The sequence below is a fragment of the Taudactylus pleione genome, unplaced genomic scaffold, assembly GCF_031769625.1.
Source record: "Taudactylus pleione unplaced genomic scaffold, aTauple2 ptg000120l, whole genome shotgun sequence".
Lineage (NCBI taxonomy): Eukaryota > Metazoa > Chordata > Amphibia > Anura > Myobatrachidae > Taudactylus > Taudactylus pleione.
In genome coordinates, this window is record NW_028284522.1 from 12,853,267 (window position 1) to 12,868,516 (window position 15,250).

The 15,250-nt window shown below is 47.3% G+C and overlaps 1 protein-coding gene across 1 annotated transcript in view; it reads left to right on the top strand.

Annotated features, from left to right (window-relative positions):
- Positions 1-15,250, top strand: part of LOC148524230 (putative serine protease K12H4.7) — a 72,895-nt gene that overhangs the window by 35,762 nt on the left and 21,883 nt on the right. The window contains exon 7 of the mRNA XM_088472068.1: positions 13,506-13,596. Coding sequence (XP_088328194.1) covers positions 13,506-13,596 — 91 coding nt within the window. The remainder of the gene's footprint in view (positions 1-13,505; positions 13,597-15,250) is intronic.

A 15,250-nucleotide genomic window follows, 5' to 3' on the forward strand; every position in this document is an offset into this window, starting at 1 on the left:
GAATTGTTATTTTTCTGCATTGTATGTGACTGTGCTAGCGCTGCTGCCTGTAATCTTTTCTTCTCTAAACTGTCAGCTTTATTACTGTCCCTGTTCTTTCTGCTAAAGCCCTTGCGGTGCGGTGCTGCAGGGTGGTCTCTCGCCTATTTAATACTTAATTGGTGAGAGAGGTCACATACGTGGTGCCATCATGTCTGAAAGTGATTTTCCCCTCCGGCTACAGTGTACCACGTGCAAAGTACCGTTAGCGGAGGGGGAGGGTAGTGCGGAGGGCCTTTGCCGGCAGTGTTTGTCCATGGCGCGGCCTATTACGGTTACAGCACCGGTACAGGAGCCGCCCTGGGCTTGTTTCGCTCAGGCGTTAACAGCTTTAGTGGGCCAGTTGGCTCCGCAGCCCGCGTTTACTCCGATGGGTTTGTCCCAGCAGTCTGTGGTGTCGTCACCCATGCAGGGGTTCCCACGACAATTGGTGGTACCCCACAGTCTCCCTATTTCCCCGCTCCCGGGTTCTCAGGAGCCAGCGTGGGTTAACTCCCTGACGAGTTCTGTACAGCACTTGTCGGATGTGTTGCAAGGGGAGTCTGTGATGCGGTCTCATAAAAGGCCGGTGGCGTCTCTGTCCGCTCCTTATGAGGATGACGAAGGGACGTCTGATGATGGGGAGATTCTAGATCCTTACGATCAGGAACCTCTCCATACTAAGGACGCTGATGCTAAGTCCAAAGTATATATTCCTGGACTTATTCGGGCGGTCCGCACAGCCTTGGTGATTGAGGACGAAGTTCCCCCAGCGGCTAAATCTAAGTATGCCTTTTCAAAGATGTGAAGGGCGATGCCACAGTCTTTCCTCTTTCGGGTCAGTTGGTGGACCATTTAGAGGAGGCGTGGAAACAACCTGGCAAAAGATACCAGCCGCAGAGACGCCTGGCGGTGGCTTATCCGTTCGCGGATAATTATTTTGCTAAGTGGGAATCCCCTCCACAGGTGGATTCTCACGTGACCCGTCTTGTCCGTAGTGCCACATTGCCGATGCCATCCATGTCCTCCCTTAAGGATGCTACGGACCGCAAGGTAGAAATCTGCCTGAAGTCCGCTTATTCCCTTGCAGGGGGGGCAGCACGGCCGGCTATGGCCATTTGCTGGGTTGCCAGAGCGATGGAGCGCTGGGCGGATTCATTAGAGGCTTCTTTTGAATCCGACTGTCCGGCCGATCAGGCGGAGTTGATTGGCAATCTCCGTGATTCGGCCACCTACATCAACGAGGCGGCTCTAGACATTAGTACTCTGGTGTCTAGAATTTCTTCAGCAGCGGTAGCTGCTCGTCGCACCTTGTGGCTGCGATCCTGGAAGGCGGACGCAGATTCCAAGAAAGGTCTGGAAGCGTTGCCGTTTACCGGAGAAGTTCTCTTCGGCCCGGATCTGGATAAGATTGTGACCACGCTGGCGGCAGCCAAATCTGCCTGTCTCCCGTCGGCCGCTGCTCCTTCTGGTTCGGGACCATCGTCCTTTCGGTCATCTAGGGCCCAGGGCAGGCCCAAACCACAGTCGTTTCCTCGACAGGCTGGCCCTAAGAATTCGGTCAAGCCCCGGAAGCAGGCATGGAGTACCAGACGTCCGGCCCCCAAGCCAGATGACAAGCCTGCGGCCTGATGGTCCGGGCCTCCCTTTGGGGGATCCCAGGGTGGGAGGCCGCCTGCTACAGTTCGCCCAGTGTTGGTCGACCACTACGACAGACACTTGGGTTCTGGAGGTGGTTTCCCACGGATACGCCCTCTCCTTCCGGCACAGACCCCCGGCTCGCTTCTTCACCACGGGTCTCCCATCAGACCGGAACAAGGCTACGGAGCTGCGGAAGGTATTGCACACTATGCTCCAGGCTGGAGTTATAGTGGCGGTTCCATTCTCCCAGAGGGGCCAGGGTTTCTATTCAAATCTATTTTTGGTACAGAAACCCAATGGGTCATATCGTCCGATTCTCAACCTCAAAGCACTCAACAAGTCTTTGCGGGTCCCGAAGTTTCGGATGGAGACCCTACGGTCCATCATTCTGGCGCTGGAACCTGGGGACTACTTGGTGTCATTGGACATACAGGACGCTTACCTGCATGTCCCTATTCTTTGGCGCCATCAACAGTTCCTCAGGTTTGCAATCAGCAGCGACCACTTCCAGTTTCGGGCGTTACCTTTTGGCCTGGCAACAGCACCACGTGTTTTCACCAAGGTGATGGCGGTCATGGCGGCTTCTCTGCGGCTGCAGGGAGTCCGCATGTTGCCGTATTTGGACGACCTGTTATTGGTGGCAGGATCTCCAGAGCTCCTGTTACGCCACTTGGACCTGACCATTGCACTGCTGCAACGGCACGGCTGGCTAATCAACTGGCAGAAGTCCACTCTAATCCCGTCTCGGAGGATTCTGCATCTTGGAGCCTTATTGGACTCGGGACAGCAAAGGATCTTCGTGACGGAGGACAAGATCTCTGCTTTACAGTCAAGGGTGCGCAGTTGTCTGCACAGCCGCCGGGTGTCCTTACACTCGGCGATGAGGTTACTGGGCTCCATGGTGTCGGTGTTCGACATGGTGGAATACGCCCAGTTTCACTCCAGACCTCTGCAGCACCTGATCCTGTCCAAGTGGAACGGGCTGACTCAGTCTCTGAAGTCCCAGACGATTGTGCTCACCCAGGAGGTTCGCCTGTCCCTTACGTGGTGGTTACAGACGACCCACCTCAACAAGGGACGTCCGTTCTGGGTTCCAAATTGGGTCCTGTTGACAACGGACGCCAGTCTTCGGGGCTGGGGAGCAGTTTCGGGTCCACACTTGTTCCAGGGCAGGTGGACGCCGACAGAAGCGGAGCTTCCAATAAATATCTTGGAACTCCGTGCGGTCTTCAATGCTCTCCAGCAGGCACAGCGGTTTCTCCAGGGTCGCCCGGTGCAGGTCCAGTCGGACAACGCTACCACCGTGGCCTACATAAACAGGCAAGGAGGAACTCGCAGTCGGGCGGCTCTCGTAGAGGTCTCTCGGATCCTGGTTTGGGCGGAGCGCAATCTTCCGGCCATATCAGCGGTCTTCATCCCGGGAGTGCTCAATTGGGAGGCGGACTTTCTAAGTCGCCAGGACGTTCATCCGGGGGAATGGTCCCTGCACCCGGACGTTTTTCAACTACTGGTGGACAGGTGGGGTCTTCCAGAAATCAACCTCATGGCGTCCCGGCACAACAACAAGTTGCCGGTGTACGGGTCTCGCACAAGAGACGAAGGGGCGTCTCTGGTGGATGCTCTGTCCGTCCGGTGGACGTTCCGGTTCGCATACCTGTTCCCTCCGGTCTCCCTTCTTCCACGGGTAATCCGGAAATTCAAACAGGAAGGAGGGACGCTCCTGTTGATAGCTCCCGCGTGGCCCAGACGGCACTGGTTCTCAGACCTTTAGGGTCTGTCCGTGGACATTCCTCTGCGGTTGCCGCTACGACCGGACCTTCTGTCTCAGGGTCCTTGCCTTCACCCGGACCTGACTCGGCTGTCTTTGACGGCGTGGCTGTTGAGACGGCCATGCTGAGGTCCCGGGGGTTTTCCAGCTCTGTGGTGCGTACCATGTTACGAGCTCGGAAACCGTCTTCCGCGAGGATATACCATCGCGTGTGGCATACGTTCTTCCAGTGGTGTCGACCGAGAGGTTATGCACCGCGGGAGTTTCGTCTGTCTCGGATTCTCGCCTTCCTGCAAGCGGGACTAGATCATGGGCTTCGCCTTGCTTCTTTGAAGGTACAGGTTTCGGCCCTATCTGTCTGGTTTCACCGTAGGATTGCTACAATCCCGGATGTGCGCACCTTTATGCAGGGTGTTCTCCGCATTCAGCCGCCCTTTGTTCCACCTGTGGCGCCTTGGGATTTGGCTGTGGTCCTGAGGGCTCTCCAAGGACCGCCGTTTGAACCACTGGGCTCAGTGGATCTTAAATGGCTAACAGCTAAGACTGTTTTCCTTCTGGCCATTGCTTCGGCCAGACGTGTTTCTGAGTTAGGGGCTCTTTCTTGTAGACCCCCTTTCTTGGTTTTTTATGGGAACAGGGCAGTGCTCCGCACTCGGCCCGAGTTTCTTCCCAAAGTTGTTTCCCAGTTTCATATTAACGAGGAAATAGTTGTTCCGGCCTTTAACTCACCGGGTCTTTCCGTGGGTGAGGCCTCTTTGGATGTTGTGCGGGCCTTAAGGACTTATGTTGACCGCACTTCTTCGTTTAGGAAGTCGGACGCTTTGTTTGTCCTCTTTGGCTTCCTTAAAAAGGGTTGGCCTGCTTCAAAGCAAACTTTGGCAGCCTGGATCCGTATGGCTATTTCTGAAGCTTATCTTCATGAAGGCCTACTGGTCCCTCCTTCTCTGAAGGCTCATTCCACTAGGTCTGTGGGTCCTTCGTGGGCAGCTCGACGTGGTGCCTCGGCAGTTCAGATCTGCAAGGCTGCTACGTGGTCTTCTGTCCATACCTTCGTGAGGTATTACAGGTTTGACACCTTCGCCTCTCAGGATGCTTCCTTCGGGCGGCGGATTCTCCTTTCTGCACAGGAGCGTCCCCACCCTTAAAGGATACTGCTTTGGGACATCCCCAAGGTATCCTGTGGATACCCTATGGACCCTGAAGTAGAAAATATGAGATATGGTAAGAACTTACCCTTGTTATCTCTATTTCTACGAAGTCCATAGGGTTCCACAGGACTCCCGCCCTGTCGCACCTGTGCTGCAGATGGGCTTTGCTCTGGTCACCGGTTTTCCGTCTCCCTCTGGTGAGAATGTGATTCTTGTATGTGTCCAGATCTTTGTTCTCTCTCTTCCTTCTCCTCCTCCGGCCTATGGCTTGGTAACTAACTGAGGTGCCTTGGCTCGGGGGCGGGGTATAGGAGGGGGACCTAGTGCATCCTGGGAGGCTGAAAGCTTAACTCTTTGGTGCCCTGCGACTGACGTCACACCTATACCCCAAGGTATCCTGTGGAACCCTATGGACTTCGTAGAAATAGAGATAACAAGGGTAAGTTCTTACCATATCTCATATTTTAGTGATGGTTAATTCACGATTGGACTCCTCAATATCTGCAACCATCAAATCGAACGCACATTTATTTAAAATGGCGATCCACTTGTGTACAAATTCTGGGTTGTTCCGCCCAATTGTGGGAACATTATGCACACGGAAGCCACGGGGAATTTTGTGCTCCCTATAATACTCGGATAATGAAATCCCGTGCAATGAATAATTAATTTCATCAATTGATAAAATAAATCCTCAGCTTTATGCACTGGATCATTCAGCATTAAGACTTCTTTGGATAAAATTTGCTCAATGTCACTAGCAGAGTAGCTGAATGTAGCACCTGCATCTTGGTTAAATAATCCTCGACATCCTGTCTGTTCACTAGGAAGGCTGGTATGCTCCATTATGCCACGCTGAGATCCTCACACATGCATTAAAGTGAGCTGGCTTGTTTCAGAAGAAAGGTGGTTCCTATGTCTACACGAAAGACATGGGTGCCATGCAACAGGTACAACAAATGTACAAAAAATAATCCAAAGTCTGCCGGCACTCACAACACCAACACAGCTGCCTCCGGTGCGCAATTAAATCAATCCACAGAAATCCAAAAGAAATTGGCACTCAGAGTAATTGAAAATGCAAATATAGAAATGTATTAAATTCGGTCTACAGCCGTTTCTGGGCCGAAGCCCCGTCTTCAGGACCACAATACAAACAAAACACATAAAATAACCACATAACCCCCCCATATGTACCTTACCATCAACCGGCGCGCGCCTCCAGCCGTCCGTCTCAGAGCGTATGGCAGCGCATAGGTCCGCTATCAGGCTGTCATTACAAGGGAGGCTTATTGATCAGCCAGTTGCTCGACACTTCAAAGAGGTCGGGCACACGCTGGCATCACTTAGATACTTTATGATTGACCATGTGCCCGTCACTCTGAGACGGGGTGATAGGGCTAAGCAGTTACTTATCAAGGAATCCAAGTGGATTTTAAGACTTAATACCATTGCCCCACATGGCTTAAATGAAAAAATTAATTGGAATAGCCTCATATGACTGATTTGGTATTGTGATGGTGATCTTTTATTTTCACTTTGTATTGCTATGTTTGCGATTGGGATTCTGGAGTGTGGGATTATGGATTGTGGGGGTCCTAACGGGGTATGTGCTTATTTGCTCGGTTTTTATGATGTTTGTCATTTTTTGTTAATGTTTATGTAATGTTGTTGGGCTTGTGATGTACATACACCAATCGGTGGGTGTCTTGCTGTGTCTTTAGGTGCCACTGCTGGGGGGCGGGGCCGGTTCACGACTGTGGAACGCAGGCTCTCTGGTCTGTGGAACGCACTCTGCGGTCCCCATGACGATGTCGGCTGTAGTTTCCGGAAGTGTGACGGTCACGTGCTTCCGGCGGATGGTTCCTGACGGACGGCTGGAGGCGCGCGCCGGTTGATGGTAAGGTACATATGGGGGGTTATGTGGTTATTTTATGTGTTTTGTTTGTATTGTGGTCCTGAAGACGGGGCTTCGGCCCAGAAACGGCTGTAGACCGAATTTAATACATTTCTATATTTGCATTTTCAATTACTCTGAGTGCCAATTTCTTTTGGATTTCTATATATATATATATATATAATATATATTATATAAAAAAAATTTTAAATGTGAAGTTCTGCACGTTTCCCCATTTAGCATTCAGTAACTGCTTTGTGATTTAAGGACCTTTCATAACTTCATGACCAGGCTCCATGTCAATGTTTTGCTATGTGTTGGATAAACTGGGAGTGAGAGCGGACGAGTGCCATTTGATTGAGCAAGAATCCTGATAAGAGGTTCTTATGGCGGGAGCACAGCTCACCATCAAATGACAAGTCTGTAGCTCGGGCAAACTAACTGGATTTAAGCTTGGGGGTTCTCAGTTGCCAAACTATAATCATGTGTGGAGTTATGGCATGTTGTCCTGGATTGTGGCTTCATGAAGTTAGTATATGTGTGTATGTATGTATATGTATATGTGTGTGTGTATGTATATGTGTGTGTGTGTGTATATATATATATATATATGTGTGTGTGTATGTGTATATATATATATATATATAAATTATTCTGCAGTATATGGCCAAATCAATAGTTTTATTAAATCTTTTATAAATGCATTGTGTCCTCCTGCATGGATGCATTCTACTTAGGTCTCCCAGAACAAGAATTGCTCCTCTTACAGCTGGTACAAATTGCAGCAGGCAGGCTGTTAAGTAAATAGCTGTGTTCTTGCCACATAACATGTTCTCAATCTGTTTGCTTATTAACTTTGAAAGCCCTGTAGAATTGGGGTCCTTGAAGCAAGTGTTGACTCTTTCGACTTCCAATCGTGCACTTCAATGAGCAGATGTATCAAGAATATCCCTGATTTCATTTTGGGGACACTGCTTTTTAGCTGTGTAGCTTTGGAACTCGCTGCATTGCACAGTCTAGAAAATAATCAAAAGAAATGATCAAGATTTACCAGTTTACTCAAGTATTTCAGTACCGATGTTTAGCTCTTTTTCCTTATCGACTTCATGGCAGCATAACCTAAATGTGTTAACTCCCTATTCTGCTGATTAGAAAAAGTAAACCTTTCCAGAAGTTATATGGTGTGTCGAAACTTTAGTGTCTGGCTTCTAGGCCTGCTCCTCGGGGGCATGCACATGACTGCATACAGCACTGTGTATGCATGAAATCCCTTCTGGGTCAAAGTACAAAAGATGCTGCTTGAGGCTTGAATACATAAAGAAAAGCCTCGGAGGCTTCTGCGTTTCCCGGTTTCCTTTCAGAAACTCTGAGTATATGATCACTGGTTGTGCAGTTTGGGGTGCTTTTGTATTTTTAATTACTTATGCCTTCTGTTTCTTTTTGGCTTCTATTCCAAGCTCTCCTGATAAACAAAAACATTTATTGACATCAATCTGTTTATTAATACAAGGAATTTCCACATAGAATCTGTCCTCCACACAATAGAAATCCTCTGTAGATGTACAGGGGCCTTGTATCCACATTCCTATAACAAGACAACATCAGACTCTTTGGTTTTCCATTATGTGCCATTGATTCTAGACCAACTGTCTCCCATTCAGGCTGTTCACATCTCTAAGATCTTCACAAAGGTCGAAGCTTCTTGTGGTGTGTCATGAAACTGTGTAAGGGTGCATATCCACTAAGCGATTACACTGAGCGGTGGCACGATTATGACATCATAATTGTGCAATCGCTTAATATCGCCTGCAAATCAGGCAGTTAAATGGTCAAAACGACCAGCTTTTCTTTTTTAACATCTATCGCCCGAACGTGACTGTCACCCTGCCCATGTTCGGGGATGGTTGATGTGCATACACTGAACGTTCAGTGTATGTACAATTCACCCCTAGGGAGACGACTGCACGATTACGATGTCGTAATCGTGCCGTCGTCCCTGCATCTTCTAATGTATAAGCACCATAACTCTTATCGGGGTGTGACCGAAAGGTCTTGACTCATCCAGTACATTCCATGTGATATCTTTCCTTCATTATCATGGCAGGAACACTATTGTGGCAAAAAGTTACATTGTAACTTTTTACAACAACTGCAGTTCTTTGGAGTACAGATAGACACCACACGAGGCCGTGTCTTTGCTAGAGGAAAGGTTTCTCAAAACTCAGCATCAGCTTACCATCTTCAGTTCCAGCAATTAACATTTGGGATACGTTCATTCATCCTAAAGCTTCTACCATGGGTAAGGGGGCGTACGCGGGAACTTCAACTGAATCTGCTTAGTCAGTGGGATAGCAGATGAGCTTCCCTGTATAACCTAATCAGACTATCAATGATTTCTAGCGAGTCCCTTAACTGGTGGCAGGATCTGAGATTAAAATATCGGTCATGTAGGCTCTTGGAACCAGAATGGATTGTGCTTACTAGAGTTAATTACTCCTGCCATAGCAATACTTGTTAAGGCTGTGCAGTGCTCATGGCTCCATATTGAGAATGCAGCTACCAGAAACATTCTGGAGATGAGGACAGTGTGGCATTCAATCTATTCAGCCTCTTCTATTTACCCAAACATATCGGAATCTTTTCCAACGATCATACAATAGTGCTTTCGGAAATAAGCAAAGGGTATCTGAAGCAGGATCATGGCGATGTCGGCAGTCATGTCTTTGGGAGAAGTCGTCATTTTCTGCACTTCATGAGTCAGGTTAAGACCGCAGTGTAGCTTATTTATCTCAGAAGATGTCTGATTAATTCAGAACTTTGTAATATTTTGTCTAAAAGTTCAGGCTTCTGCAAATAATGGTGACAACCAACTTGGGTACACAAATGTAGCTCTGTTCTACTCTAACCACAAGGACAGAAGGAACTGGTGCTATGTCTGTAATGGTACTTCCAGCTGGGATAAGGTGAAAAATGACCACGTAAATTTGGGGCGGGGGGAAAAAAAATTCAAAATGGCTAAAGTATTGGGTCTGATTTTTCAGGGGGCGGTATGGATGCGTCAAGTGTTTTAGACCTTGCACGCGGTCACAGGTGGGTTTTTAAAATTGTGTTTTTATGACAAATACACTTGCACCCATTTTAACTTTCCTCCAATTTACGTGGAACAGTAATTTCCTGGGGAAAAAAAAATTGCTTTTTATCTTCTTCTTCTTCTTCTCTTTTTTTTTTTTTTTTTTTTTGAGTTCTCTCCATATTGAAGTCAGGGTGAAGAATAAGCCGCTGGTCAAAATAAAAAGGACTACATAAAGAAGTATTGGAGATTTATACCAATTTAGTTTTGGTGGATGACGCTTGTGGACTATTCCATATTTGTTCTTGTTATACAGGTTGAGTCTCCCATATCCAAATATTCCGAAATATGGAATATTCTGAAATACGGAATAATTTTGGCATGACTGAGATAATGAAACCTTTGATTTTTGATGGTTCAATGTATACAAGCTTTGTCTAAGGCACAAATGATTAAAAATATTGTATAAAATTACCTTCAGGCTGTGTGTATATGAAACATAAATGAATTTCATGTATGTACACAAACTTTGCTTGAGCTACAAAAATATTGTATAAAATGATTTAAAGGCTGTGTGTATAAGGTGTATATAACACATAAATGTATTCTGTGTGTATATTTGGGTCCCATTCCCAAGATATTTCATTACAATATGCAATTATTCCAAAATACAGAATATTCCGTTATCCAAAATAACCCTGGTCCCAAGGATTTTGGATATGGGAGACTCAACCTGTAGTAGTAAAAGGTTTTGGTGTGCCTGTGCAGCTGTTTCATTCCACAGATAATCTGTTTTGTTCTTCTCATAGAACACAATTAAACGCATGCGCTATCCAAACATACAGAGGCATATAAGTGATATGTGTGCGCTATATAAATAACTGGTAATAATATAGAATGTGCAGTTAGAATTTCTGACACTTCATATACAGAAGTGTGGTGGTAACCTCCTCCTCCTGAGGCTTAGGTGGATGATCTATGCCAGGAGTAGGCAATAAGCGGCCCTCCAGCTGTTTTACTACAAATCACATTATGCTTTGCAACCGTTTTAGCATGGCCATATAGCAAAACTGTGGCAGCACATGCTGGGATGCATAGTTCTACAACAGCAGGGGGCTGCTTTTTGTCCATCCCTAATCCATGCAAAGCATCAGGATGGCCAACTCTTCATGCCTTTTTTTTTATAAGACCTTCTTGATGAGGTGTCTCCTGCGGATGTGAAGTGTGAAATGAAAACCCTTCTAACACAAATTTTCATTTGCACTGTGTTTCAGTCCCTATCTTTTCTTGTGATGCTTGGGTAATTCCCATGTGTGTGTATACTGCAATGGAGTTTATAAGGAAGTTGGAAAATTGTTATTGGTAATATCAATCCCTTTTTAAATGATCCATGGTAGCCCAGTGTGCCCACCTATGTTTTGTATGCTTTAGGGTCGCTTAGGAAGATCAACCTAGGAGCCAAGAGGAGTCAAACAAAATACATCTGGGGGTATTTCTTTTTCCGCTCTGTACTCAGTTGACTTGGGAGCTTTACAATAGAAAATGCTATTTTTAATTAAATATTTTTAAACATATGAACTTTGTGCAACCTATTACTAACAGCCCATGTCCATCACAGTTGCAGGCTATGGACTGCGTTATATGTGTGGATATCTAGGAGAGATGAGACCTCTCCCTTACAACACCCTATTATAAGCTTTGTATCCCTGTACATTATACTGTATATTTGCCTTGTGACCATAATGACATTTATTTCAAGCTCCCAACCTTCACTGCATGAGCAGGACCCATTAGAATTTTGTTTCTAAAATGTCATTATACTAGTCACTGCATTTGCATTCTAGAAAGCAGAGCTAGAACTGCTGAGCTGGGGAATTGGTAAAAATTACCTGGGCCTAGGCCTTTGTAGAGGACCGGAAGTGCAGGTAAGGTGTCCACGTTCCCCCGGTGTGCCAAAGAGATGTGCACAACTGGGTGTAGCTGTGGCCACATCCCAAGTACTCTGGCCTACACAATGAATTGGCGGCCATGGTTAGTGCTGCACTCCTATAGGCAATGCTCAATGTAAGTGTATATTTGTAGTAATAGTATAGCTGTCTTGGGAGAGCCAAATGCTTGGGAATTAATTCTTATGGTTCTTAACGGATGTACGGGATGGAGAGACCAAGTAAAGGAAGTGTGGTACAAACTGATGGACACGTACCAATATTTAGCAAAGGGAAAAGATTTATATGTGGTCTTTTTTTATTTATTTTTTTTTCTTCCTCTAAATGTAGGCTTTAAGTACCATATTCATGTATGGGCATGCTATCTGCCTGCTGTATGGGCACAACGATGGGAATAGCCTATGCTCTAGGCCCGGCCTGGCCAACCCGTGGCTCTCCAGCTGTTGTGAAACTACAAGTTCCAGCTTTACCAGCTGATCGGTGGGAGGGTATGCTGGGACTTGTAGTTTCACAACAGCTGTAGAGCCAGATGCAGGACAGGTCTGGTCTAGGCCACTATTGCTGGGCCAGCTGAATAAAGCTCATCTGTCTCATTTTTGTTTTATTTCTTGCTGCAATAAAATGGTTACAAAAATAAATACATTTCTACTGGGATGGTTGTGGGGCAAATAGGGCCCATTGTCTGGTTGCCTGATAAATTGGTTGATGGACCGGATCATTCACAAAGATCTGAAGGTTACCGAAATAGACATACAGAATTCTTGGATTTTGTTGTTTTTAGCTGAGTGACTAAATAATTCTACGTTTTATGTAAATGTTTTAAAGACACAATTGTAACTAAAGCTATTTGGGATTGTTGCTTTATGCACACTGGCCGTGTCAGTGTAAAGCTGGGTACACACTGACAGATATATTGGCCGATCGATTGTTCTGCCAATATATATGGTACCCGCCGGCCAGTGTGTACCAGCGATATGTCTGTGAATGACTTAGTTCAGACATAGTCGGCTGTGCTGCACAGCTGATGGCAGATATCTGTCCATCGGCAAGTGTGTATGGGCGATCAGCCGATCGCCCGTACACATGCAGCTGCGGGGAGGGAGGGGGACTCTCCCCCAGCCAGCGGGACCCGCGGCTGCCTGAACAATGATGGTCATTCAGTGTATATGAATGAACATCATTGCATATCACTCGATTTGCAGATATCTTTGCAGTGTGTACCCACTTTACGCCTGTTGGAGGACTTTATTGGAAACCTGTCTGTCAGATTACCTTATCTGCCTCCTGACCCGTAACAAGCTAATGTCTCCTATAGATTCCTGAGATCTATAAGCAGGTTGTGATCTCATAGCCGTCCGGATTAGCATCTGAACAGTTTAATCAAATGTTGATAAGGATTAGCGGTTTTATGGCCACAAATTTCTGTTCATTACAGATAAATTCTTATTTGACTGTCAAACTGCACAATTTAGCGATCCAAAAAATAATTATTGTCCTTTAATTACCTTTTTATATTGTTCAGGTCTCGGCAAAAAAAAATCACATCCAGTTGTTTCCTCAGTAACCACCACAATGCTCACTAGCCTTGGGTTTCATGACTCTTTGCTCTTTTAACGGATCATGTGCAATTATGTTTATTTGTTCATGAGAACTCTGCGTTTAGAAGTTCTATCCCTCTGTGGTTGTAATTTTCAGCTGTGTGCTACTACTTCCAAACGGTACAAATCTGACTGGTCAGTATGTGGACAGACATGTGCTTGTCATTACCCATGTTATTTCAGTTGCAGTGAAAGGAAGCATTTTGTGCCAAAAATACACTATATAGAGAAGTTCTCAGGCATCCATTTGCAATTTTGCTGCATACGTCAGACCACTCAATACTGTCACATGAATGATGAAGACTAACCATTGAATATACAGGCATACAAAATGAATAGACCTTTAATTGGAGGAATTGGATACTTCTTAGTGTCTCATTACTGTACTTTTTTTTTTTTTTTTTCTCCTTTTATTTAAGGCCGGCAATGGATGTACCAGACATGCACTGAATTTGGATATTTTCAAACTACAGATTCACTTTCTCAACCATTCTCAGGTTTTCCTTTAAGGTAATATATATATATATATATGTGTGTGTGTATAATTTTCTACTTCAGGGTCCATAGGGGTATAGGTGACGACGTCAGGCATCGGGCACCATAGAGTTTTCAGCCTCCCAGGATGCACTAGGGTCCCCCTCCTATACCCCGCCCCCGAGCCAAGGCATCTCCGTTTCGTGTGGTGCCCGGCCGGAGTCGGGTGCACCTGCTAGAGGGGGGCTTAGAAGAGCCCCTGAAGTTTTCTTCATTGCAGCTGTGGCTGCACATCTGGAAGTACAGCATGGACAGTCAGTACTGACGTCCATGCTGTCTTCCCTACACCCCCGCCGGTACCAGAACGCCGGTACCGATCCGGGGATGCTGGTAAGCATCTGGGGTCACAGCTAGCGGTGACCCCAGATGTTTTGGACCATGGCCGGATCTAAGGGGGACAAAGGTAAGCTGCAGGGGTCCCGCGGTGGGACCCTGCTGAACATGGTCCAAAAGTCCCCAGGCAGGGGGCTCCCTGGGGACTGGCTGCAGCGTGGAGCCAGGTATTAACCTGCGCTTCCACTACCCCCTGGGACAGCGGACCGCGGCAGAGCGGTAGCGCTGCGGCGTCCCAGGGGTTAAATGCATGCCAGGGGAGCGCGCCTTCCCTGTCTCACAGCCGGCGCCTCCCCCGCTGCACACAGCCCCCTCTGCACACGCCGACTGGCCCTGTGGCAGCGCTCCTCCCCCAGGCCAGCCTCCTCTATGCTCCTCGGTGGCCATCTTCAGAACGCATGGTGAACGCTGCTGGAAGCCTAAGATCGGAGGCATCGTGGTGTGGGTCCCCCCGCATACCTCTCCTCCGCTTGGTCAGGTCTGTGTATGCAGCGCTGTGTCCTACCAGACTCTGTCTGTGTAGTTGAGTATCAGCGCTGATAGTGCAGGATTTATTTTTCTGTGCATTGTATGTGACTGTGCTAGCGCTGCTGCCTGTACTTTTGATTTCTTACTGTCAGCCTTATCACTGTCCCTGTTCTTTCTGCTAAAGCCCTTGCGGTGCGGTGCTGCAGGGTGGTCTCTCGCTATACTAACGAGTATTGTGAGAGGGGTCACATACTTTCCACCATCATATCTGATAGTGACTTTCCTCTCCAGCTTCAGTGTACTACATGTAAAGTACCTATAGCGGAGGGGGAGGGTAGCGTGGAGGGGCTATGCCGGCAGTGTTTTTTATTGGCGCGGCCAATTACGGTCACAGCATCGGTACAGGAGCCGCCCTGGGCTTGTTTCGCTAAGGCGCTTACAACCTTGGTGGGCCAGTTAGCTCCGCAGCCCGCGTTCTCACAGATGGGATTGTCCCAGCAATCTGTGTCGTCACACACGCAGTGTTTACCGAGGCAATTGATGGTACCCCACAGTCTCCCTATTTCCCCTCCCCCGGTCTCTCAGGAGCCTGCGTGGGTTAATTCCCTGACTAGTTCTGTACAGCACTTGTCGGATGTGTTAAAAGGGGAGTCTGTGTTGCGGCCACATAAGCGGCCGGTGGCGTCTGTCTGCTCCTTATGAGGATGACGAAGTGACGTCTGATGATGGGGAGATTCTGGATCTTTCTGACCAGGAACCTCTCCGTACTAAGGAGGCGGACGCTAGGTCCAAGGTGTTTATTCCTTGACTTATTCGGGCAGTCTGCACA